This window comes from Amphibalanus amphitrite, unplaced genomic scaffold, assembly GCF_019059575.1.
Source record: "Amphibalanus amphitrite isolate SeventyFive unplaced genomic scaffold, NRLGWU_Aamphi_draft 001266F_arrow, whole genome shotgun sequence".
Taxonomy (NCBI): Eukaryota; Metazoa; Arthropoda; class Thecostraca; order Balanomorpha; family Balanidae; genus Amphibalanus; species Amphibalanus amphitrite.
The window spans coordinates 33,462-57,062 of NW_024882759.1; the positions used below are offsets into that span (position 1 = coordinate 33,462).

General features: G+C 51.5%; 2 protein-coding genes and 1 long non-coding RNA gene across 3 annotated transcripts; 2 read left to right on the forward strand and 1 right to left on the reverse strand.

Moving 5' to 3' along the window:
* Positions 1–311: 311 nt before the first annotated feature.
* Positions 312–14,923, forward strand: LOC122371638 (DNA replication licensing factor MCM4-like). The gene is made up of 14 exons (XM_043348079.1): positions 312–571; positions 3,451–3,898; positions 7,413–7,655; positions 7,873–7,971; positions 8,277–8,754; positions 9,028–9,160; positions 9,774–9,968; positions 10,376–10,552; positions 10,943–11,191; positions 11,541–11,658; positions 11,971–12,081; positions 12,396–12,573; positions 12,923–13,086; positions 13,632–14,923. The coding sequence occupies exons 2-14, from the start codon at positions 3,485–3,487 to the stop codon at positions 13,728–13,730; spliced, it is 2,658 nt and encodes an 885-aa protein (XP_043204014.1). The 5' UTR covers positions 312–571; positions 3,451–3,484; the 3' UTR covers positions 13,731–14,923.
* Positions 4,568–5,414, reverse strand: LOC122371640. Its single transcript, XR_006254771.1, has 2 exons — positions 5,143–5,414; positions 4,568–4,782 (listed from the first exon to the last, which is right to left on the reverse strand). It is a non-coding gene; the product is annotated as an uncharacterized LOC122371640 (long non-coding RNA).
* A 986-nt stretch (positions 14,924–15,909) lies between the features above and the next one.
* LOC122371641 (transient receptor potential channel pyrexia-like) lies at positions 15,910–18,612 on the forward strand. Its single transcript, XM_043348087.1, has one exon. The coding sequence runs from the start codon at positions 16,137–16,139 to the stop codon at positions 18,357–18,359; it is 2,223 nt and encodes a 740-aa protein (XP_043204022.1). The 5' UTR covers positions 15,910–16,136; the 3' UTR covers positions 18,360–18,612.
* Positions 18,613–23,601: the final 4,989 nt, after the last annotated feature.

The window sequence follows — 23,601 nt, forward strand, 5'->3', positions numbered from 1 at the left end:
TTATGCCGGGTTGAGAAATGAAAGCTTTTATGCCTAGCTACAGGTAATATTAAGCTACTGCAGCTCAGCTATTATCTTAGATTTGAGCACTGGTTGACAACAGAGTAGTTATTTTGAAATTGGGTCTCTTGCAGCTAGGATTGATGGTTACGTTACGGGCTACGGCCTGCATGTTTTCCATTTTCACGAGCATCAATTCAGTATCGATATGATTCATGTGAAAAAGTGGCCACTCTAAGCCTCAAGAACAAAAGTTTTTAACCATTTCTCACCAACAAAATGCTGCTTTTCGCTTACAAATACATGTCGATGCTGTTCAATATAAATTTAAAAGGAAATTATTTATGATATATCGCTTTCAAACGCAAGTTAATGTTTTTACCATATTTTTGCTTTCTGAGATGAGATAAGAAATACTTCTTGATCTGCTCCCGCCAAAACTCGCCGCGCTCGCTGCCATTTTCGTAAACAAATGTGGCGCGCGGTGGTGCTGTCTGGTGCTGTCGGAGTTCTACAGCCTTGGTGCTGTCGGTTGTGTTGTGTGGTGTAGAACTCTCGCCGTTTTTACAAGGTATGGTTCATAAATTATTTTTATTTTATTATAATAAAATGATTTTATCTTTGATCTTCCATTTGTTTTTCAATCGGTACGTGGATTTTTGCCCGCAGCTCAAGCTGTTCATCGCAGGATTGGGATTCAAGTAATAAGCAGCATCATTACCCAACTTAGACGATCGTGATAGTCAATAAATGCTTATGTTCCAGTGAATTCCGATGATAATTCGCATTACATTAGCCATTAGGCTTGTCTTCGAACGCTTTCCAAGTTTCCAACGCGGCCTTGCAAGCCTGACTCCGATCAGGCGTTCCCGCCTCCCGGGGAACAAGTTATCCGTTGTACCCCCTTGCCCCCCTCAGAAAAAACTGACTCCGTTTGTGAAATCACCGCTATGTAATTACCCTATATAGTGAATTGGTAGAAATATCTCTAGACCTGACGAATCTAGCGACTTTCCCCAAACTGGTGGCAGCATGTGAGATGCCTGCTATAAGAAAACTGAGATTTTGGTGCAATTTGCAATAATATGGTAGGTACTACTGTTAACGCCAGACCCCTTGCGACCCTAATTTTTCGCGATTATTTTTAAATGCGTGGAGGAATTTCAATCAAGCTCAGGATATTGCCGTTTCAAGACCTGCCGAAACTTTTACAATTTAGATATTTTATCGTCATTTCAATATTTCAGGCACTTGTCATTGACTCGTAATGTTAAATTTCGAGCAAGATTTTCACCCGGTGTGTAGAGGCTATCACCAGTCAGTCTGTGATACGTTATGACGTCACAGCTAAGCCCCGCCTCTGTGGTCTTGGCCTGCGGCGGTTTCGGGCCGGCGCGCGGTCACTCTCGCTGTGGCGGGGAGCGGGGACGGTCGAGCGGTGCCGAAAGCCGGCGGAGTTGTGCATAGCGTCTTGGCTGACAGTGCCCAGAGAGCGACATGATGACTGAGGAGCCATATATGCTCAATGCGCATTGCTTGTACAATGCTGATTTGTTCGCTGATATTTGTTTTATTTTTTATAAGCTGCAAATGACGGGCAGATGGCATATAACTGACATAAGGTTAGGAGATATTCACCTGCATTTAAAGCCTATGGCGTTGCAGATAATGCGATAATGGGATGTCGGATATCACCAAGTAGCTGCCGATTTGTACATCGCTATGCAGCCCTCGAACAACGCAATAATAAGTTAATTGCCTTCGCTTCACATCATAAGGCTCGCTCGTATTTCAAACAGATACCCTATATCGAAAATCGTATTAATTAGGAATCGTTAACGTTTGTTCGAAGCACGTGTGAGTAGTAGGTTGAGGAGTGATGGTCCTCTTGGTCCTATATACAAGTGTCAACAAGAGCCTAACATTTACTTGACCGTCTGCTGCAATTGATTCATAGCACGTGAAGCGTCAGCGAAATTCATAGTCCTTTACAGATGGCAGGGGTGTCGTTTGTACAGAGGTCGCTGATGGGCACGGGTCAATGCCGCAGTCGTGGGCGGAGCCTAATGTCATATGACGTAGAAAGCCTCTATCCAGGATGGAAAAACAGTTAACATTACGAGTCAATGACAAGTGCCTGAAATATTGAAATGGCGATAAAATATCTAAATTGTAAAAGTTTCGGCAGGTCTTGAAACGGCCATATCCTGAGCTTGGTTGAAATTCCTCCACGCATTTAAAAATAATCGCGAAAAATTAGGGTCTCAAGGGGTCTGGCGTTAACAGTAGGTAATGCTTATGTGTGCCAAATTTTAACCTTTTTTCTGTTCAAGCATGTACATGGGTAGTCATAAAGCAGGCGTCACACTTGTGTTTATGGCTGGAGGTAGTGTGACGGGCTGTGGCCTTGAGACTGGTGCTAGTGTTGTGCCTTGTGTGTTGTCTGTCGCAATATATTACGTCACGGACGTGCTATTGATGCATGTTTTCTATCAATGACATAGTGGGACTTGGCTGGTCCAAGCGAGACACAATGGGATTAGTCCCAGCGGGACAAAGTGGGACTCAACCTACTACTGCAGAACATAGTGGGAGTCAGCCGGTTCCAGCGGGACTGGTTCCAGCAGTCAACTAGTCAATGCATCGATAGTATGTCCGTGATGTAATGTATTGCGACGACACTAGCACCAGTCTCAAGGTCACAGCCCGTCACACTACCTCCAGCCATACACATGGAAGTGTGACGCCTGCTTTACGACTACCCATACATGTCCCAATCTATGCCATCAATGATGAAAAGTTTCATAACAAAGCCCAAGCTACACTGTGTGATCCTCCAGGAAATTATTTGTATGACCTGTGTCTTGTTGGGCAGGTTATTGTGGGAAATCAGTAGTGTGCACTAGCAGAACAAGTTTAGCTGATAGGAAATACTTTGGGTGGGCTACATTGAGAGTCACACCCTTTCGATCAAGGAAATCACGGGTGGTAAGTCGGGGAAATGCCGGATAGTTAGGTGCTGATTGGGCCCTAAAACTAGAAGTGACTGTACAGCGAGGGAAGTTAGCTAGGGTTGGGTTTCATTGCCTTGTGCCAAAATTTTTGAAATCGTCTTCTTGCACTGAAATCCTTTTTTGACCGTGCTCCGAAATTTTAGTGCATGGGGTTAGACCGTTAGGTACATTGGATGCTGTACCAAAATTCTGGCACAATCCGCCCGGCGCCCACTGCGTGGGACACACCTGATTCTGGATGTTTAAAATGTGCTTTAAAAATGTAGCACTCGCACCAAGTCAGAAAGGCTGTTTATTTTTTATAACTCTGGTATGAATGCAGCATGCTTCCACCCAATCATTCTATTCTGCCACCTACTATGGCAAAGGTATGCAAGCTAGCAAGTGTGCTGTTTTCTCGCCCTGCCCTGCATCTGACCACCCAACTCATCCTCAGGCTGCTGTAGTCGCCGGCCCCGAAGCTGCCCGTCATGCCGTCCCCGGCTCGCACGCCGACCCGCCGCGGCCGCACCGGCTCGGCAGCCTCGACCCCGAGCCGCGCCTCACCGCGCTCCGGGCGCGCCTCGTCCCGTGCCGACTCCGGCGCGCCGCTGCCGCCGGCCGAGTCGCCGGCGCCGTCCGAGGCGGTGCCGCCCAGCGTCTCCTCGGACCAGCAGGCGGCCAGCTCTCCGGCGCTCTCCCGGCTGGGCGCGCCGGCCAGCGTCATCAGCGGCCCGGCCAGCGTCGTTAGCGAGATCGACCTCGGCTCGCCGCTCAACTATGGCACGCCCAGCTCGCTGGGCTCTCTGCGCACCCCGCGGTCCAGCGCGCGCGGCACACCCGTGCGACACCGTTCGGACCTGCGCTCCGACCGCGTCATGCGCCAGGTCAACGTGGGCGAGCCGGTGAGTGTAGCTGGGAGGAGAGAGAGTGGGAAACTCTAGTGGGGGGCGTGGAGCAGCGTGAAACCGTAGTTACGTGACCCGCCGCTAGTGGAGCTGGTGGCGGGTCAGTCTGACCCGCCCCAGCAGTGCGTGCTCGCCCTTTCATTGTGATGTGTCAATCCGGACGCCAGCTGACAGCTGGGCGTGGAGAGAACGGCCCCCCAGCCGGAGCCCGACGCGTCGGTGGAGAGCTGCAGCTCGCAGACAGGCGGCGGCACCAGCAGCCTGCCGTTCCAGCCGTCGAGGGAGGACACCCACCACAACAGGTCCTCTCTCGCTCCTGGCGACCACAGGAGCCGAGCCTCCCAGGATGACCTGGAATTGAGGAGACGGTACACATTCCTCAATTTCAGCTTTGCCGGAAAGACTGCCGCCAGCATGCTGATGCACCGGCCAGCGATCCGAGCTAGCAAACGAGCCGAAATGAAACTACGCTTCAGCGCCCTCGAAATGTCTTGCTTCAACTTTCGAACTTTACACTTAGGAACCGTAATCACAGGAGGGCTCAAAGCGGTAGCACAGCGAATTTCAAAGCCTAAATAAGTTACCGACTCCGAGGGCGTGAGATGTGACTTTTCAAAATTCACAGCGAGACCTAAGGTACTGAGCGTCTCTAACAACACACCAAGGTCTCGATCAATGCTTGCTTTTGTGGAGCATAAATAAAAATCGTCAACATAGGCCATGAGTGACAATGATTTGACATCACGCAAATATTTAACAACGGCACGAATACATTTGTGAAAATAAAACGGAGAGCATTGTAACCCAAAAGGTAAGCAGCACCACACCCACCAAGAACCACCGTACTGAAACCCTAAATACTTGCGATATTGTGGCTCGATCTGAAAATGAAAAAATCCGTCACGTAAATCTAAAGTTACAGCCTGCTCAGCATCACGTACTATTTCGGGTAAAACATCGATACCTTCAGACGAAAATCGTGGTGTATCACAGTGTGAGTTCACATACCTGAGGTCACATATCAGTCTGAACTTCCCACTAGGTTTCGGCACAACCTTTAGTGGGGACACGCAGTGAGGCGTCTCTGACACTCTCTGAACGACACCTCTAGATTCCAGGTTAATGAGTTCATTGTTCAAAAAATCAACTTCAGTATCAGTGAACCTTGGATTAGAAAATACTTTTGGTTCAGGCTCACTTGAAAACGGTATGGGAACCCCATCCGTTACCCATTCGATTACCACATCAGACGCGCCGATCTCCGACCAGGCCGCCGGCCGAAGCACCATGGTTCCCGTCACTCAGCGGCGTGCGGCCCCGGCCCCGCTCCGTGCTGCAGCTGACCGGGCCGGGACAGGTCACGTGACGGCTGCGGGTAGCCCGGGCCGGGTCGACCGCGGCTCCTCCAATCAGCCGACGCTGGGCCCGCGCCGAACCGCGCGGCCGCCGGCGGCGGACCGCGCCAGCGGGCACGGTCGGGCACGTGACTGACCTGGCGTGACTGCTGCCGCGCCCCGGCGATCGTCACCGCCCGCTGAAGGTTGAAGGCCACCGCGCCCGGTGGGAAAGCCGCCGGGTTTTGTTGCAGAGTCTTGAAAAGCTGAGCGGTCGTATCGTCGAACTGATTTGAGACAAGCAAGTTGGTATATTCTTCTTGTAAGTAACGGGTTTGGGCTAACGCGACTATAGTGAGTTGGTTTATCACAGGATCCGTAGCAGAAGCGGTTGACAAAACCTTAAGAACGGTTTCCTGGAACCTCGCGCACCTTTGAATCACTTGAAAACGCGGCAGGTCGTTCTTCCCCACGCCGGCGCGGGAATCTCCAACGACCAAGTCCTGCGGTAACTTGATCTTGGCCACTCCTTCACGAACAGTCTTTAGTTCTGCCTGGAGATCACTGTAGGATCCAAAATCGAACCCCTCTGTACTCACGGGTTCAGTCGGCTCAATAGCCTGTTCTGGTTGAGCCACGTGCCGACGACCGGCGTTGGGCTCCTCAAGGCGGTCGTTGATTGCACTCACTGACGCCTCAATCACAGTGAACCTGTCTGACAGGGCACGGATAGCCGTACTCAGCTCTTCCATCACTGGACACGGAGTCCCACACCGCCTCTAATACCGGCGACCGGGGAGCGCCCGAGCTGCGCGAAGCGAGCTGCCGATGGTTCGATCTGCAATCATGGATGTTTCGGCGTTCGTCCGCATGTTTCAGTCTTGGCCAGACAGTGCAGAACTGTCTACCAAACAGCTACGGCTGAAAACCATTACTTTGTTATCGCTAGCTTTAATGCTGAGGCCGTCTGACGTCGCGCCACTGGCTAAGAGGTACGAGTCCAGTACCGGTGTTATCTCTGATTTTGTTATGTCAACGGACCAATTTCAGTTTAACGCGGACGGTTCTCTCGGTGTGACCTTTCTCGGCGTCAAAAATGACAGCCAGCGTACGGGCTTCCAAGTTACTTTGCCCCCCAGTCCTGATAGCAAGTTAAATCCTGTGGAAGCACTCAGGATTTATCTGGCTCGTACGGAATCGGTGCGTTGTCCGACTACTAAACCGGCGTTTTTAACTCTCGTTAGGCCTTTCAAGGCTATATCTGCTAGCACAGTCGCTGAACTTCTGCAACAGGCCATCACTGCCGCCGAAAAGTTTGGCCTGCCGACTGGCCATCGGCCGAAAGGTTTTCGGCCGACAGGGGCTACTCGGGCGGTTCAATTAGGCTTTGACACTGATGATGTACAACGTCTTGGCCGCTGGAAAACACGGTCAGTCTTTTTGGAGCATTACGTGCACAACGCGATTCAAAGCTCGTACACGGAGCAAATGCTCAAGTGATCGTGTCAGTCTGATCAGTCGTGTGTGTGTTCGTCCTTCTAGAGCCAGGCACTTGTGCGATTCGTTCACGTTTTCCTTTTGTTTCTCTCTCTCTCCAGTGTTTATTGCGTTGTTTGTTATAATACATGTAAGGCGGGTCACAGTAACGTTGGTTTTATGAAACCGTAGTTACGTGACCCGCCGCTAGTGGAGCTGGTGGCGGGTCAGTCTGACCCGCCCCAGCAGTGCGTGCTCGCCCTTGCCGTGGTTGGTTGCTGGCTAATGTCGGTTGAAGGTTGATGCAAATGTTGAGGTGACGGGATCTGTGGAGCGTCCGGGCAGCGGAGAGCCTAGCATGTACGCTGTATTGCGTTGTTTGTTATAATACATGTAAGGCGGGTCACAGTAACGTTGGTTTTATGAAACGTTTTTTTTACACTTGCAGTTTTAAAATTGATGATAATGATATATTTATTATTTCTTTTAGGGTAAGGCTTGCAGTTTCATATCATTGGCATAATACACCTATGCATGCAGCATGAGAGTTTATGTGGTAGCTTTACGTCTATGCATAATATTTTATGAAATTAGTTACGCTTTGGCACTTCTTTCACTCAATGTAAAGCAAACCCTAATTCCCACTTCAACCTGGCGCTACCTCTATCTGACCCTCCCATGCCCTCCCCCTTTGCCGTCAGGACGCCGCCGCGGAGGGCGGTGAGCCGGAGCGTGCCCCGTCTGCCGCCGCCGGCGACGGCGCCGCGCCGACTCCCGTGCCGCAGGGCCCCCAGCTGGTCATCTGGGGCACCGACGTGGTGGTGAGCACGTGCAAGGAAAAGTTCCGCCGCTTCCTGGAGACGTTCGTCGACGCCGTGGAGGAGGATGAGCGCGTGGAGAACATGGACGAGTCCGGGCCGCTCTACATGCAGAAGCTGCGAGAGGTCAGTCGACAAGAAAGATACAAGAGTTACCCCGCGGCGTCAGTTCTTTTTAATCATAGAATTCGTTTATTGAGTTTTTTTCGAAGACTCCGGATCTAGTTACCCTGGATGAGTTCCTGCATCCAGCATCTTGTCTCAGCGACCGCTTGTCTTTATCGAACCTCGAGCTGCATGCCTCTGACTGCGGTTTGACGTCACCCCGTGTCTCCGACGTTAGATTCACCTGGTGGAGGAGCCGTTTCTCAACATCAACTGCGCACACCTGCAGCAGTTTGACGGCGACCTCTATCGCCAACTGGTCTGCTATCCGCAGGAGGTGAGACTAACGTACTCAGCGGCGGCTTACCAACGGCGCCGTGGAGACGCGCTGATCCGATATCTCCAAAATGAGGGGCTTTCAGCTCCTTGCCCGGTATCATTCGCTTAGTTGATTGTCACTCTTATCATTGGCGATTTGTTTTACTGAGAAATCATGTAAATTATAATCATCCATCACTTCTCTCCACGCTTTGATGCAATTTTCTTTTCGCTTGTATATCTTCCTGACTGCTTTTTCTTGACGTAGTAAACTCATTTGCGCCTCCTACATTTACTGTGGTACTCTGACGTCACCGCCGTCAGGTGATTCCGACGTTCGACATGGCCGTCAACGAGATGTTCCACGAGCAGTACCCGGAGACGGCCCTCCAGCACCAGATCATGGTGCGCCCGTTCAACGCTAACAAGACACGCAACATGCGCGCGCTCAACCCGGAGGACATCGACCAGCTCATCACCATTAGCGGCATGGTGACGCGCACCTCGAACGTCATCCCCGAAATGCGCGAGGCGTTCTTCCGGTGCACTGTGTGCTCCAACACCATGTCCGTCGACATTGACCGTGGCCGTATTGCTGAGCCGGTGCTCTGCACACACTGCAACACCAAGTTCTCCTACACTCTGATCCACAACCGGTCGCAGTTCTCGGACAAGCAGATGGTGAAGCTGCAGGAGTCGCCGGACGACATGCCACCCGGCCAGACGCCGCACACGGTGCTCGCGTATGCGCATAATGATCTGGTGGATGCTGTACAGGCCGGAGACAGGGTCACCGTCACAGGTCAGTGGACTGCTGGGCGTGGGGGTCAGTGGTGCTTCAAACGCATGCTACAAAGTCATCATCAGCAAAAAAATTCTATTAACATTTTTGCTACTTATTTTATCACTGTTCATTGTTCAACGAATATAATGCTTTTGTAGATGACGTAAAATCTTTCAACCCACACATTGTAGAAAAATTGGCTTTGAGCTGACTATTCTCTGCAGTCTGCATTGTAGCCCGTTCGGTGGCGTTTGAAATCAACTAACGCCCCTCCCCCTTCCATCACCTCAGGCATTTACCGGGCGGCGCCGCTGCGCGTCAACCCGCGCATGCGCAGTGTGAAGGCGGTCTACAAGACGCATATTGACGTTATCCACTTCCGCCGGCTGGACACGAAGCGGCTGCGGGGCATCAGCGGCGATGGGTCAGTGGTCGGCTTACCTAGGACTGGGAGCACAGTCATGTATCAGATGAGTCAGAGCGCAGTCATGCTATGCCGTGCTAGCTGTGCTCTAGCTCGGCTTAGACCTTTTTATCAACATTGATATAAGTTTTGTGTGAGATCTGTGGTCAATCGCTTATACAGACCGCCGGGGAGAGTTTCTCACATCAGTTTTGGTTGTACCGCCAGTATAAATCGATGCAATTTAGGACGCAGAATGCGGAATTTACTGACGAATGCGGATTTGTCGAGTTACAATATGCAACACGTCATCGAGCGGCTTACATATGTAGCCAAATAGTAGTCGGCAATTTGCGGACCATATTCGTGTTCCACAATAACCCGATGAGTTTAACCGTCATAGACTACTCCATAGCTTCAGTAGTCTTGGTCAGGTTATTGTGTTCCATTATAACCTGTTGAGTTAACCATAGACACTCAGTAATACAGTAGTTAATGGTTTACCCTGTAATTTTAACCTATGTTTAAACGTTTCGCAGTAACGCGAATGGACTCGTGTGTTTTCTTAGCGACCCGATAGATCGCCCTAGATCTGTTTTCAGAATCTCCATTTAACCCGTCTTCTATCCGGCAGTAACCCGATGACTCTGACCCCGGAGCGTATCGAGACTCTGAAGGAGCTCTCCCGAAAGGAGGACGTGTACGAGCGACTGGCGCGGGCCATCGCGCCCTCCATCTACGAGAACGAGGACATCAAGAAGGGCATTCTGATGCAGCTCTTCAGTGGCACCCAGAAGGACTTCTCAGACTCGGGACGCGGCAAATGGAGGTGAGCCAACGTGGCGTCACGCAGGGACATATCGGCGCCGCCGTAATGGCATGAGTGTCATGTGAGAGTTACCTCTGTTTGCTCTTAATCAGATTAATTTTCTTATCAATAAAATTTTGTTAATTGCTCGTTTGTAGTTGCTGTTTAGGGCTGTCGTAGTTTAGTAACTCTAGCTGGATTCTCTCACTTTTGGTTTTACCTCTCCGAAACACTAACGTCGAAGGCAGCAGTGATATTATTCTCAGCGTACTGCACTTGTTCACGTTGGGGACAGTACTCTTCCGATTGCCCTGAGGCCTAAGTACCCTGGTACGCCCAAGGCGGTAGCATTTGAGCGTCGTTTCTCTCTGACATTCCCGAACCATCTATCCTCTTGTCTAACCAGTATCCCCCCCCCCCCCTGCCAGGTCGGACATCAACATCCTGCTGTGCGGTGACCCGGGCACGTCCAAGTCTCAGCTGCTGCAGTACGTCTACAACCTGGTGCCCAGGAGCCAGTACACCTCGGGCAAGGGCTCCTCGGCGGTCGGTCTCACCGCCTACGTCACCAAGGACCCCGAGACCAAACAGCTGACCCTGCAGACGTAAGCGCCGAAAGAGGCCGGAGAGAATAAGGGAGGTGTGTGTGTGGGGGGGGGAGGGGGGACTGGTGGCGGCTTAGGAAGCTGCATTAAGTGATCAAGTATTGCTGGCTGTGACACTGGTTGTTTTCGGTCGCGCGTGAAATCGTAAACTGGCAATGCTCAACTAGCCGGTTCCTGGTATCATGCAATGATTCTCCCTCAGCACTTTATTTTTGTTTTCCATAAACAAGTGTCAAGGCTACTCTTTTATTCTCTTACACCACTCCACCGGCGCCGATGACCACTGTAGTCCGGGCGCCCAAAAACCCCCTCCACCGGCATGGACCCCGCTCCGGTCACGGCTCACTTTCGTCTCCGACCGCTGACGTTAGTTCCTCTCGTCACCGCCAGGGGCGCCCTGGTGCTGGCCGACAACGGCATCTGCTGTATCGACGAGTTCGACAAGATGAGCGAGGCGACGCGCAGCGTGCTGCACGAGGTGATGGAGCAGCAGACTCTGAGCATCGCCAAGGCCGGTATCATCTGCCAGCTGAACGCCCGCACCTCGCTACTGGCGGCGGCCAACCCGTGCGAGTCGCAGTGGAACAAAAACAAAACCATCATCGAGAACATCGAGCTGCCGCACACGCTGCTCTCCAGGTCAGAAGGGTGGGGAGAGGGAACTAGGGAGAAGAGAAGTAGTAGTATGGTAGGAATGATGGAAGGACATGGTTGGGACTGGCTGTATGGGTTTAAAGTGCTTTTGACGGTCAAAACAGACGCTACCAACTGTTGAACCTGATAATTTCGCTTACAATCTTACTGAATTCCGCCATTTTCCACGTCTTTTGTGACTGATGCCGGCCTATCTGAAATCGTTCTAGGTATTAGGCAATGGTATCACTTGTGGCTACGCTCGTTTATCATTCATTGGCTACCATTAATGACCACATGTGTCCGACTTAAACCCACCCAGATTTATCTGACTGACCTCTCACTCTACCGACAGGTTCGACCTGATCTTCCTGATGCTGGACCCTCAGGACGAGGCGTTTGACCGGCGACTGGCCCGCCATCTGGTGTCGCTCTACTACACTGCCGACGAGGCCCAGGAGGATGAGATCATGGTAGGCGGGGGAGGGAGAGAAGGAAAATACATGGCGGGGATGATAATGTATTCTAGGATGGTGATTGGGTCAATGTGATTGAACTGCGCTGTTGTTGTTTTGGATGGTTAGTACTCATATTGCATTGTTGTTCTAAAGGAACGAAAGAACACATAGTCGTGTCACGCAAGGGAGTGGCAAATAATGCCACTCATTTGTATAGTCGCGTGAATATCACTCGGATCTTTCTGCAGTTCTGTCACTTCCTAACAAGCTGACTGGTCTCTCCTCTGCCCCTGTTTGTATGTAACTCGTCCCCTCCGTCTCCGTCAGGACATGGGAGTGCTCCGCGATTACATCGCCTACGCCAAGGCCACGTTCCAGCCGACCCTCACCGACGCCGCTTCGCAGAGACTCATCTCGGCCTACGTCGACATGCGCAAGGTCAGAAACGTGGGATCGAATCCCGGCAGTGATCAATTAATTCACTTAATTAAAAACACGGAGGAATACGATTTGGACTTTGATGCTTAGGTTGCCTTCAAAACATTGTAGAAAAACGACACGACGAAATGCATTCGTTGTCGAAATGTGTTAACACGACTAGAAATTGACTAATTCATTCACGTTCCGTGTTTTCATCCTTATTAACCTCGATTTTCTTGGCGATTTCTTCGACGCCTTTTTCTTGGAATTCTTCGAAGCAGCTTCGTTTGCTGTCCCGACCCCACTGACCTGACCTTGTGTGCCGCCGGCAGGTGGGCAGCGGGCGCGGTCAGATCACCGCCTATCCGCGTCAGCTGGAGAGTCTCATCCGGCTGGCCGAGGCGCATGCCAAGATGCGCTTCTCCAACTCTGTGGAGCTGCCGGACGTGGAGGAGGCGTGGCGGCTGCACCGCGAGGCGCTCAAACAGGCCGCCACCGACCCGACCTCAGGTCAGTCGGGACGGAGTCGGCCGACCGGGCACGATGGGGTGGATCGGACACTCGACTGAGATCTGCTTTGTGGAACTTCTGTATTATGGTCCGAGAGGGAAAGGGTCGGACACTCGATCGGGCACTCGACTGAGATCCGCTTTGTGGAATTTCTGTATTTTGGTTGAGCTGTTCATCGGAATAACGATTTGAGTCACATTCGGTGAGCCATGAGTAAGAATCAGTTCCTGAATTTTAAAAGGCTAAGCTTTTACGCTGCGCCGCGAAATTCCTGCCTGACGCCGTAGTAACGACCGCGCCACGTCGGGTCACTCACCACCTCTCTCCCCCCCCCCCTCTGTCTGAACAGGCCGTATCGACATATCGATCCTGACCACGGGCCTGTCGGCGGCCGGACGCAAACGTCGCCAGGAGGTGGCGGCCGCCCTCAAGAAGGTGATCAAGGAGCGCGGCTCGGCACCGACCGTGCCGCTCACCAAACTCTACCAGGAGCTTCGCGAGCAGTCGGACATCGTGAGTTCTGATGAGAGATGTTGGGGCGATCTGGGTAAAAGTTGCCGTTATCAGCAGACATGGTGGCAGGTTTGTGCTGGATTTGCTGGAGCTTCATGTCTTTTTTCGTTCTTTGATTTATGTTGAAAGTTATGTTGTTTACGTTTTGTTTGTTGACGATTTCATCTAACAACTTGGGGCCATTTCTTGGATCATCTTTCATTTGCGATTTATATGAATATTTTATTGGTATCTGCTGGCTTCAACGAATAGTTCGTCATGTACGAACTTACCTATCGCTTTGTTTGTTGCGCAAGCAGCGAGGACCAAAAACTTAGGTAAGCGACCGAAGTGGAATGGAAATTGAGTGCATTTATTACTTATTCCTGTTCGTGGAAGTGATTGGTGTAATGCACCGCAGCTACAATGCTGCTGTGTGAGATACCAAACTATTTTGCAGTTCCGCGCACCATTTTGTGCTCGCAAATTTCGAGAAGGGATAGGAACTGTTACCGGGGGCTGTTGGATATAATTTAACGGTCCTTTCTATTTCCCCCACCCCACAGATGATCACCCGGGAAATGTTCGAGGATGCCATCAAGGACCTGCAGGACGATGACGTCATCATGATGGCCGGCCGGCACACGGTGCGCGTGCTCCACTGATGACGTCATCACAGGGACGCCGCCGGCGGGGAGCCGCACCAGGCAGGTCCCGGCAAACTCTGTCCCTGGCTGGGTTCAACGGGGGCTGAGAGCTCACCACCCGTTGTGTGTGTGAGTCTGCCGGGGTGTGTGGTGGCATAGCCGATACTGTCTAAGAAGGCAAAGTTGGAAGAGAGCTGTATGCCGTCCCTCGCTGCCTGAGATAGTTCTGACGGTAGTTTCCAACTAAGCAGTGGTTGGATGATTCATCTGGTTGAAGTGAGAGGCGTTTGGACCGAATCGGCTCAGTCTCCTTTGTGCGTCTTTGTTATCTCCTGTGCTAGTGCTATCTTCCCTGCTCGTAGCTAGCCATTTAGGGCCTGTTCCAGCGCCTCCAGTCAAAGTTCTTTACTGATGGCTCTTCGAGAAAGTTATAAGTTTTTATTGGAGGCACTAGAATGCAAATATCTGAAGATTTCCAATAATTAATGTCTGGGACTCAATCAGCATGATAGCCCCTTCAGAATCGACAGATTTTCAATTTTATTAAAGTATGTTTCAAAATTTATTTAAATGTGATTTTCTTTTCATCTATGTACGACTATAAAATTAGCTCAAAAGACCAAGCTTCCATATTCTGTAAACGATACATTTGCGCCGTTGTTGTAGACCAGAGCCTCCAGTTAATTGTGGACCTCACAACTGACTGGAGGCTGCTGGAGGTTTCTGGTGGCGCTATAACGCTGACTGGATAATTCTGGAGCTTTCTATAGCGTTCAGGTGTTTTCAGGGGGCGCTGGAACAGACCCTTGCTATGCCGGTAGCTAGTTGATCGCTAGTTATGCTATCAGCCGCTGAAGCACGCTAAGCTATCCCATTAGTATGCTCCTGAGTGCCGCTGGCTCTCAACTAGAGTGCTCTCGGCTATTGAGTGCTCTGAAACACAAACCACAGTGGAGTGGAAGGAACCGTACCTGATTGCGTTCAGCTTCGTTGGTACCTCCGAAAGGACGCGTTATAAATGGAGCTGTTTCATTCCACGCAGCAGAGGACAATTTGATGGGTGCGTTATCGACATTTACTGATTTTGGATAATTTTCGATGGAACTCTTGTGACTGATAAGCCGATGAAAACAGTTCTAGCAGTGCCTTGGGAGGATTATTGGTCTACTCCCGATATCGATTCGTTTTTGTACAATAAACTGTTTTTGCTATCTTGTGATTTTATGACAGATATGGGTATGACAAATGAAAATCCTGGGGTGGGTCGACTGGTAGATCAAGGTCTTGTTTGGGAATCAAAATCGTGGAGGATATCGGTTCCACAAAACCGTGAAAACCGGTGTCTCTTTAAGTTTATGTGAATTTCTGATGGCACGTGAAGTCAGGTTGCGGCGTTGTTCGGTGAAGGCGTCCGATAGCTTCTGAGAGCAATTGATACTCTGCAAACGTTTCCGTGCGAATTGTTGCGTGGACAGACGGCTTAGCTCTGGGCTTGCAAGGTGGCATTGTGTTTGTAGAGCTCTTAGAAGCTACTGAAATTTGACTGCCGGTATCAGTTTTGGGCGCTCTGGATAGTGGTATCTAAGCTATTCAGTTGATCGTTCGACGCACCGATCGCAGTAGATTATTATTCGATATTCCCTGGCCGTTCGTGAGCGACAGCTATCTCGTTCTGCGGTGCAAAATTAGTTTTGTGAAGACAAGATTGTTACGAATGAGTCTGATAATGCTATGCCTCGATCGAAGTCTTAGTGTATCGGCGCACAACACGTTTTGTGAGCTGACATACAATGTTTTCAACCGTCATTTACCGAGCTTATCTAGAGTATTTTTTTTTTTTATTAGATATCTCGGTATAGTACACTTGAACTGTCAGCCCATGTGATAAACTTGAAACGGCTGTTAATTGCATTGACATAACTAAGATTTAGACATGTTTTGTATCTCAATTTCCTGCGATTACTGCTGTTGAATTTCGTACCGGACCGTTTCGTGACATCAGACTGAAATGTGGTTCACCGTGTCCTGTCACGTTGGGGAGCGGAGATGAGGTGCTCTCTGGACCTCGACCCCACGCACTAAGCCCTGCTGTCACGTGACGAATTATAACCCCCCTCGACCGCCGCCGCGGCCGTCTTCTGTATCTTATCAGGGCTGGCACTGCCATCGCCGCGTTGAACAGTTCTAGGTCAGTGTCGTGACAGACTGAACTGTGGTTGATCGTGTCCTTCCGGACCCGTCGAGCGTTATTTGGCAGTGGCACAGTAAAACTACCGATCTTGTTGAAGATTGAGAAGCATTGAAAGGCGTGTAGCTTTATTTATGTGCAGCGCGGCTGTTCGTAAGAGCGTTGCCCAGTGAATGCAGACTGCGCTGTTGATAGGTCGCTGGTAACATTATCTCATTTTCTCTACCGTCACCGTAATGCCGCTGCGTCCTCCGCGCGGCTCCGGCGAGCCGCCGCCGTACCGGCGCCAGTCGAGCGCCTCAGCCGCTGATGACGAAGGTCTGGTGAGCGCCGTGCTGAGCCGCAGTCGGCTGCAGACGCTGAAGCTGCTGCAGGACGGCGCCGACCCCAACTGTTGCGTGCCGGTGCCGATGGGGGAGGAGGAGGAGCCACAGCTGCGGTCGGCCCGCCCGGACGGCGGCCCGGAGAGCGGCTCGGCGCGCCGGCCGCTGCCGCTGCTCGGCGAGGAACGCGTCCTGCAGCAGGCCGTCCGGGACGGCTCCGAGCCCCTGGTGCGCATCCTCCTAGAGCACGGCGCGGACGTGAACGCGGCCAACGCGGCCGGCAGCACGGCGCTGCACACGGCGGCGGCCGGCGCCAGCAGCGACGGCGTGCTGCGCGCGCTGCTCGCCGCGCCCGGGGTGCAGCTGGAGGCGCGCGACCGGCTCGGCTGCACGCCCCTGCACCTGGCGGCGGCTGACGGCGCCGCCGGCCGCGTCCGTCTCCTGCTGGAGGCCGGCGCTAGCGTGGCGGCTCGGAACGGCGCCGGCTTCACGCCGCTGGTGGACATCGTGCGCCGCTGCCCCGAGTGTCTGGAGGCGGCCTTCGACCGGTGTCTGGAGCTGCGCGAGCCCGGCGGACCGACCGACCGGCGCGTCGTGTTCGACTATAGCGTGTTCGACCCTCGCCTGCTCGACCCGCCGCCGGACGAGGCCCCGCTGTCGGCGCGCGCCGCTCCCCAGGTGGAGACCCTCCTACTGAACAGCGTACAGGACCGGCGAGCACAGAAGCAGCTGTACCTGCACCCACTCTGCCAGACGTTCCTCAACCTCAAATGGGGCATCGTGTGGCCGTTCTACGTCCTCCACACGGCCATGTTTGCGCTCTTCGTCGCCTGCTTCAACGTGTTCGTCGTGGTCGTCATCAAGAGACCTGACTTTGACCTCACACCGACCGACGCATCCTCTCCAACTTCAGCCCCAACCGTCTCGCCAACCTCCGCAACCCCGATGGTTGGCTCCAACCTCACAGCTTCTTCCTCGTCTCCTTACGCTTCCGTCGGCTCCACCGAGTCCAGCGAGCGCTGGGAGGTGGCCATGCTGTCCCTGACCGTGCTGGCCGTCATCATGCTGCTGATCCGGGAGCTGCAGCGTCTGTTCGTCATCGGACCTCGCGCCTACCTCAGAGCTACCGAGAACGTGGTGGTGTGGCTCTGCTGCGCGGGCGCCGTGGCCTGTCTGGTGGCCGCCTACCACTCGCCGGCGCTGTTCCGACAGCTGAGCGCTGCCACGCTGCTCGTCTCCTGGGCCGAGCTGCTGTACCTGTTCGGCCTCTCCGAGCTCGCGTCCATCCACGTGATGACGTTGGTGACGCTGGTTCGCACCATGGCGCTCTTCATGATGGTGTACGCGCTGGTGATGTTGGCATTTGCCAGCTGTTTCCTGGTGCTGTTTCAGGGTCAGGAGGAATTCGGGAGCCCGGCTGAGACGTACATCGCCACTCTTGTGATGTCAATCGGCGAGCTGAACTACGCTCCCGAGCGGTTGCGTGGCTCGGGGTTCGGCTACGTGGCCTACCTGTTCTTCATCTTCTTCGTTCTCATCATCACAATGAACGCCATGATCGGTCTGGCCGTGAACGACACGCGTCATATTGAGCAGCGCGCGAACGTGCGTCTGCACACCAAACACCTCGAGTACGTGCACCTGTTCGAGCAGCACCTGCAGGGCGGCTGCCGGCGGCTGTGGCTGCTGCTGCCGCGTGCCGAGCTCAGCCTGCTGACGCGCCTGCCGCCGCACGGACTCGAGGTGCGGCTGGGCGGCCGGCGCCAGGCGCGCTCGCTGCTACACCGCCTGCTCGGCGCCCTACGGCGCGTGCCCGTCCGCGAGGCGGAGCTGCTGCGGCTGGCGCGGTGGCTCAAGGACCGTCCGCGCCTGCTGGCGGCCGCCGCCGGTGTGGTGCTGGCCCGCAGGAGGCTGGAGGCCGAGCGGCAGCCGTCGCGGAGGACGGAGCCGCTGCCGGAGGAGCCGAACCCTGAGGAGGAGGAGGAGGAGGGGCGCGAGTGGGAGGAGCTGCGCAGGAACACGCTCGAGCTCAAGTGTGATGTCGGCGAGCTGCGCGCGGAAGTAGCCCGGATTGGGAGGAGTGTGCAGCTGGTTCTCGATATGCTGGATCAGGCGAGGGCCAGTGAGGACAAGTAGCGACTTTATTTACCTCAATCAACAACAATCCATCGCAATAAAAGTTAAAACCACCTGGAATGTAAGGCGATTTGGCATGTAAAGTGGAGCAGAGGGGCTTACCTGTAACGTAAATAGCCAGCTCTTCTATTACCGCCGTGGGACAGATTGGCACGTAATGCTACCAGTTGGTGTGCTGAGGTCAGCACCGATTCCAGAAGCTGTTGAAAAGTGCGCTATGTGGATACGTCACATTGTTAAATGCACGCATGTCACCGTACATTTTGTTTTGATTATATCAATCTGCTGACTATGCCAATTCAAACACCCTGGCGGAAGAAGGCATTATCGAGATTTTATCGCCTTGATCGAGATATTACCGCTTGCAGGTGCTGCCATCTGTGTCTCGTGTTGCAACAATCTGCCGCTATAGCCTTGCTGCCGCTGTAGTTGGTACTTGGTCTGCTACTCAGCGCCATCTACGCCGCTCTACATGGCCACACAGACATAAGCGCGACACGACAGTCCGTTAAACGTCGATTATTGCTAATTTGTCGCTTTTTCTTCACTTTTACATGGCTCTGTTAGCATTTTACCCTTTATTTTGTCACTGTTTTAGATGCATACACCAGTATAACGCCTTTTGGGGCGACAAACGGAGCGAGCGAGAGGGTGAGCCTTGCACGTGCGAAATTGCGAGGGGTACCTCCAACTGACTTGTGCACGACACCCTACTAACCGGTCTCTAGCGATGTGCCAAATTTGAGCGCAATCGGCCCAGCCGTTCTCGAGATCTGGAAGCGGCACGCTGCACGTGCGCACGTGCAAAATGGGTCCCAACTGACTTTTGCACGGCACCCTACTAACCGGTCCCCAACTGATTACCAAATTTGAGCGCAATTGGTCGTGCCGTTCTCGAGATCTGGAAACGACCCCTGCACGTGCGCACGTGCAGCAGCACCCCAACTCTGGCACATGGATATGCAGTGCCTAGTGGGTGCCTACCTACATGCCAACTTTCAGCGCAATCGGCCAAGTAGTTACCGAGATATTGCAACAATTACAAAACTGACACCTCTTCGTTTTGCACGTGGCAGTGTGGCACGTGCATAAGGGGTCACCCACATGCATCGGGAATAGTCCAATACTTGGTAGAAGGAATGAAGCTACCCTACAAAAATTACCGCATGTAAATCGGTCAAGTGGTTGCTGAGATATAAGCGTCGCAGAATCGTGACCACGGCCGGCCGGCCGCTCATACTCAGAAATTTCCGTTAATATAAGGAAAGACTACGCTCGCTTCGCTCGCTCCGTAATAAACTAGTACTGCCTCACTGTATATGGAAACGGCTCCCAGAAAAACTTCGACCGACTCCAAAAAATTCTAAACTTTGCAGCACGGGTCATATTCGGCCGCCGGAAATTCGATCACGTCTCTGGCCTCCGCGATTCACTCGGATGGATGCCTCCGAAAGCTATGGCCGATGTTAAAACCATGGTAACTGCGCAGAAAATAATAAGCAACGGCGAGCCCGAAGCACTAGCTGCCATCTTCACGAATAACAGTGACGCGCGAGAGAGATCCACACGACAGGACCACCTTTTCCACCTTCCACGCTCGCGGCTCGAGACTGGCAAGCGACGGTTCGCCTACCGGGCCGCGGCGCTACTCAACAGTCTGCCTCCCGGTGTCATCGAACAGCGCCCCGCCCAATTCGCCCGTGCGGCCAAGGCTGCAGTCTGTCCGGCGATGACGACCGCCCGACGATGACCCGTGTCAGGGGAAGGAGGTGCGACATCCGTGTGCGGTGTGCTGTCTTGAATCGTCCGTTTGTATATAGAGAGAGCGAATGTCCAGCGATTGAATTTGTATGCCTGTGTTTCTTGTCCCCGCATGTTTTTGTTTGTGCCCGACTCAGACTCTGGACTGTAATCGCCACGCCCCGCGTGGATTGTCCATGAAGGTAATACATACATACAACTTTGTTCTTATTCCACTCTCCCCGTTCCTTTTTTGTCAGTTTTGACTTTTGACCAAAAATACCTAAATAACAATCGGCATAGGTTCGAAACAACTGATTCGTTGCAACTGCACATTCGGAGTTGTAACCGCTATCGGAGGAAGTGATATAAGATAAACTGCTAACCTCACCTTTATTTACATTCGAACTCTTCCTTCGCCCTTGGTCCTGTTCTGGCCAGAAGTTTCCGCCGCTCGGCCAGTTTCTGTCCATCGATTACCGGTGAGGTCGGCCGGGTCACGTCTGACCCTGGTTGGGGCGCGGAGCGGCAGGCAGTGCCATGTTGCATCAGCCGATCAATAGAGCTCGCCCACCGATATACCCGCCGTGGTGGGAACGCCTCCTTCCGACCCAGTGATCATCAACGCTGAAAGGAAATATAACGCTTTCCTCAAAATATTTTTTTGCTACAGTTAAATGATTTTTTTACGCTTAAAATGATCAGAAAAGAAAATGATTGATATTTACAGAAGGGATTTTCACTTCATATAAGAATAACTTGAAAATGCACCTTTCAAAGCACAGCTATGGTGCTCTGATTTCCCCAAGATTGCTGGTGCTGCGCGCGTATGTTGTGTGCACCATGAAGATTCTTAGGAAAAGCATTTGGCCGTTTTTCGTTTGTCGGTGGTCTGGCGAGCAATACGTCGGCCACTGGCCGAACTGTTGCCTGCAGGCTCCGACTGCTCCGGGGTCGTACCCCCCCCCCCCCTCGGCCGGCGTGTATGTAGAAAACCAATAGGTCCGGCGAGGGTTAAAGGGACCCTCCCACCTTCAAAAAAGTTAATGAATTGGCATGAAAGTGATGTCCCTTGGTTCAGAAAGAGCGAAAACGAATATCTACCAAATTTCACCGAAAAATATTCACTGGTTTTCAAGACATTAGGCTTTTACTTTTGTTTACTTTTTGTGATCTCCCCTGTTACTAGCGACTTTATTTGGAAGCAATAATTTGGCAGCCTTAAAGTGCGGCAGACGTTGCGCGCAAAGCAGCGTATACCACCACGTGTTAACGATGGTTTTAGTCTAAAGGCCTGGCTACACTATGCGTTTTCTTCGTGCGTTTTTTGCGTGTTTGCGTGTTTTGCGTGATATCGTTCTAGAAAAAAAGAACGATATTACGTTTTGTGATGTTTTTCACCTTAAATTTTAGTTACATAAGAGTTATATTAGCTTTTGTATATAACCAAAGTAAAAATTATATTGTTTATAACTTTTTTCCTAGAACGGTATTACGCAAAACACGCAAACCTGCAAAAACGCACGCAGAAAACGCATAGTGTAGCCAGGCCTTAAGATTTAAAAATCGTTAAATCTCCGCTGACGTCACAAATTCTAAGGGGGCATTCCAATGCATTAGCCCCTTAGAATCCGAAAACTGCAAGTTTGAAATTCCATATCTTCGAATTAAAGCATTTTTCGATGTTGTGAGTGCCCAAACCGGTATTTGCAGGCCATGGCCACCAATTTGGCTATCTCAACTCAAAACTAATGTTAAGATGGGAGTGTCCCTTTAAAGTTGGTGACTTCGGATCTCGGTGACTCTATGACTTCGGTAATGCACCTACATCGCCTTTTTCAAGGGCATGCGCCATGCATTTATTATCATCACATTACATCACCATATCCACCGCCATCCGCTTAAACTGTTGTTGATTTATTACTTTAGCATAAGAAGTCGTTTTTTATTATGTGAATCATCTACCCCTTGCCTTGCTACACCAGCGAGCCGTTGCCTCTGGTCAGGCCGTCACAGGTTCTCCGTTCGCAGTAGAATCGCCACTGACCGGCCTCCCGTGGTTCGAAGACGTGAGTCGAGGCCGGTCAAATGGAGCTGAGCCTCTCCACTGTCGCGATGATGACATCAGGTCACCACGGGCAGGGCTCTGCACAGCAGACCGCAGCGAGTGCAGAGGAGGAATGCACACAGGACGAATCGAGGACAGGCTGATAGACACGTTCGACATTGTTCGACCTGAGGACGTGACATTGCGAAATCTATCCAGAACACTGGTGTAAGCACATTGGTGACCATGGGATGACATGGACGTGATTCATGTTGCTTTGAGGTGGTCACGAAGCTTGAATTGCTAATTTTCCTGCCATGGTTTGATTAGACAACCTACTAATGTTTGCGAATACGTGAGCTGTTCACTTCTTGAGCATATAGCGTCGTTTTGCGTTTTCTTGTTCAAGGTTATGTTTTGAAATGATTTGCCATGCAGTTGCAGTCGAATATATGTGCTTCCATGTAGTTGTGTTGGTAAATTAACCCGCGACCCGTTGGGAGAGGGGGGGGGGGGGTTAAGGCTCCTCTCCTGTGGTTTTCGCAGATAACTTAGAAACGGCTGCGAATTTTAACTTGAAACTTTCAGTACCTCTCCGCACATCAATTCTACACATTTACTGAAAAGATGGTCCCAGGACCCAGGTCATCTCAGGTAGCGGGTTATAGAGGTCAAACTGAGGTCATGTTCGGCCATTTTTCGTCGAAAGAAAAAGTTCACGGAGAAAAACCGCAGGAAATCAGACTTTGAACCTAGAGACTCAAAAATTGAACCATAGGTACAGTAGGTCTACAATAATAAGTCCCCGCCGTCCGCGGGTCACCAGTGGGCAGCTAGCGCCTGAGCGCTACTCGGGCGCCACCCTGCCCGCATACGGAGAAGACTTATTTTGTAGACCTACTGTACCTGCAAAAAAGGATGGCGAACAAAATGCCCATCTCAAATTTTCCGAAATATTAAATTATCAAGATCTAGATATTTTCATCTCAATTCAGATTTCTTGAGATATTTGTGAAATTTGGTGAAGTAAAAAACGGAATATATGTCAGAGAACCCGTTATTGGCCTTACACTTGCCAAAAATCAACAAAATATCTAAACTGGCAGAGATACAGCCATTTGAATGACTTAAAAATAGCGGCTGTTCTTATGACGTCATATTATTTTCAGTATTTGTACTTGAAATCAGCCAATTGTAGGTACCTAATATGTATGATACTTATCCACCTTTTCCTGACTGAATATAAGATAAAAGTCGCTTTTACGCAATAGAATGTTTTCCATTATAAACCCTATAATTGGCCATTTTTTTACCTTTCTGTAACGTCATAGTTCCAAGAAGAATGGTCAAGGGAGTTTCTGTGGCTGCATATATATGACATGACATATTTCAATTCAGCATGCCGTTCCCTACGATTCACGCAAGTGTCTTTTGATTGGTCGAAACTGACCTCTC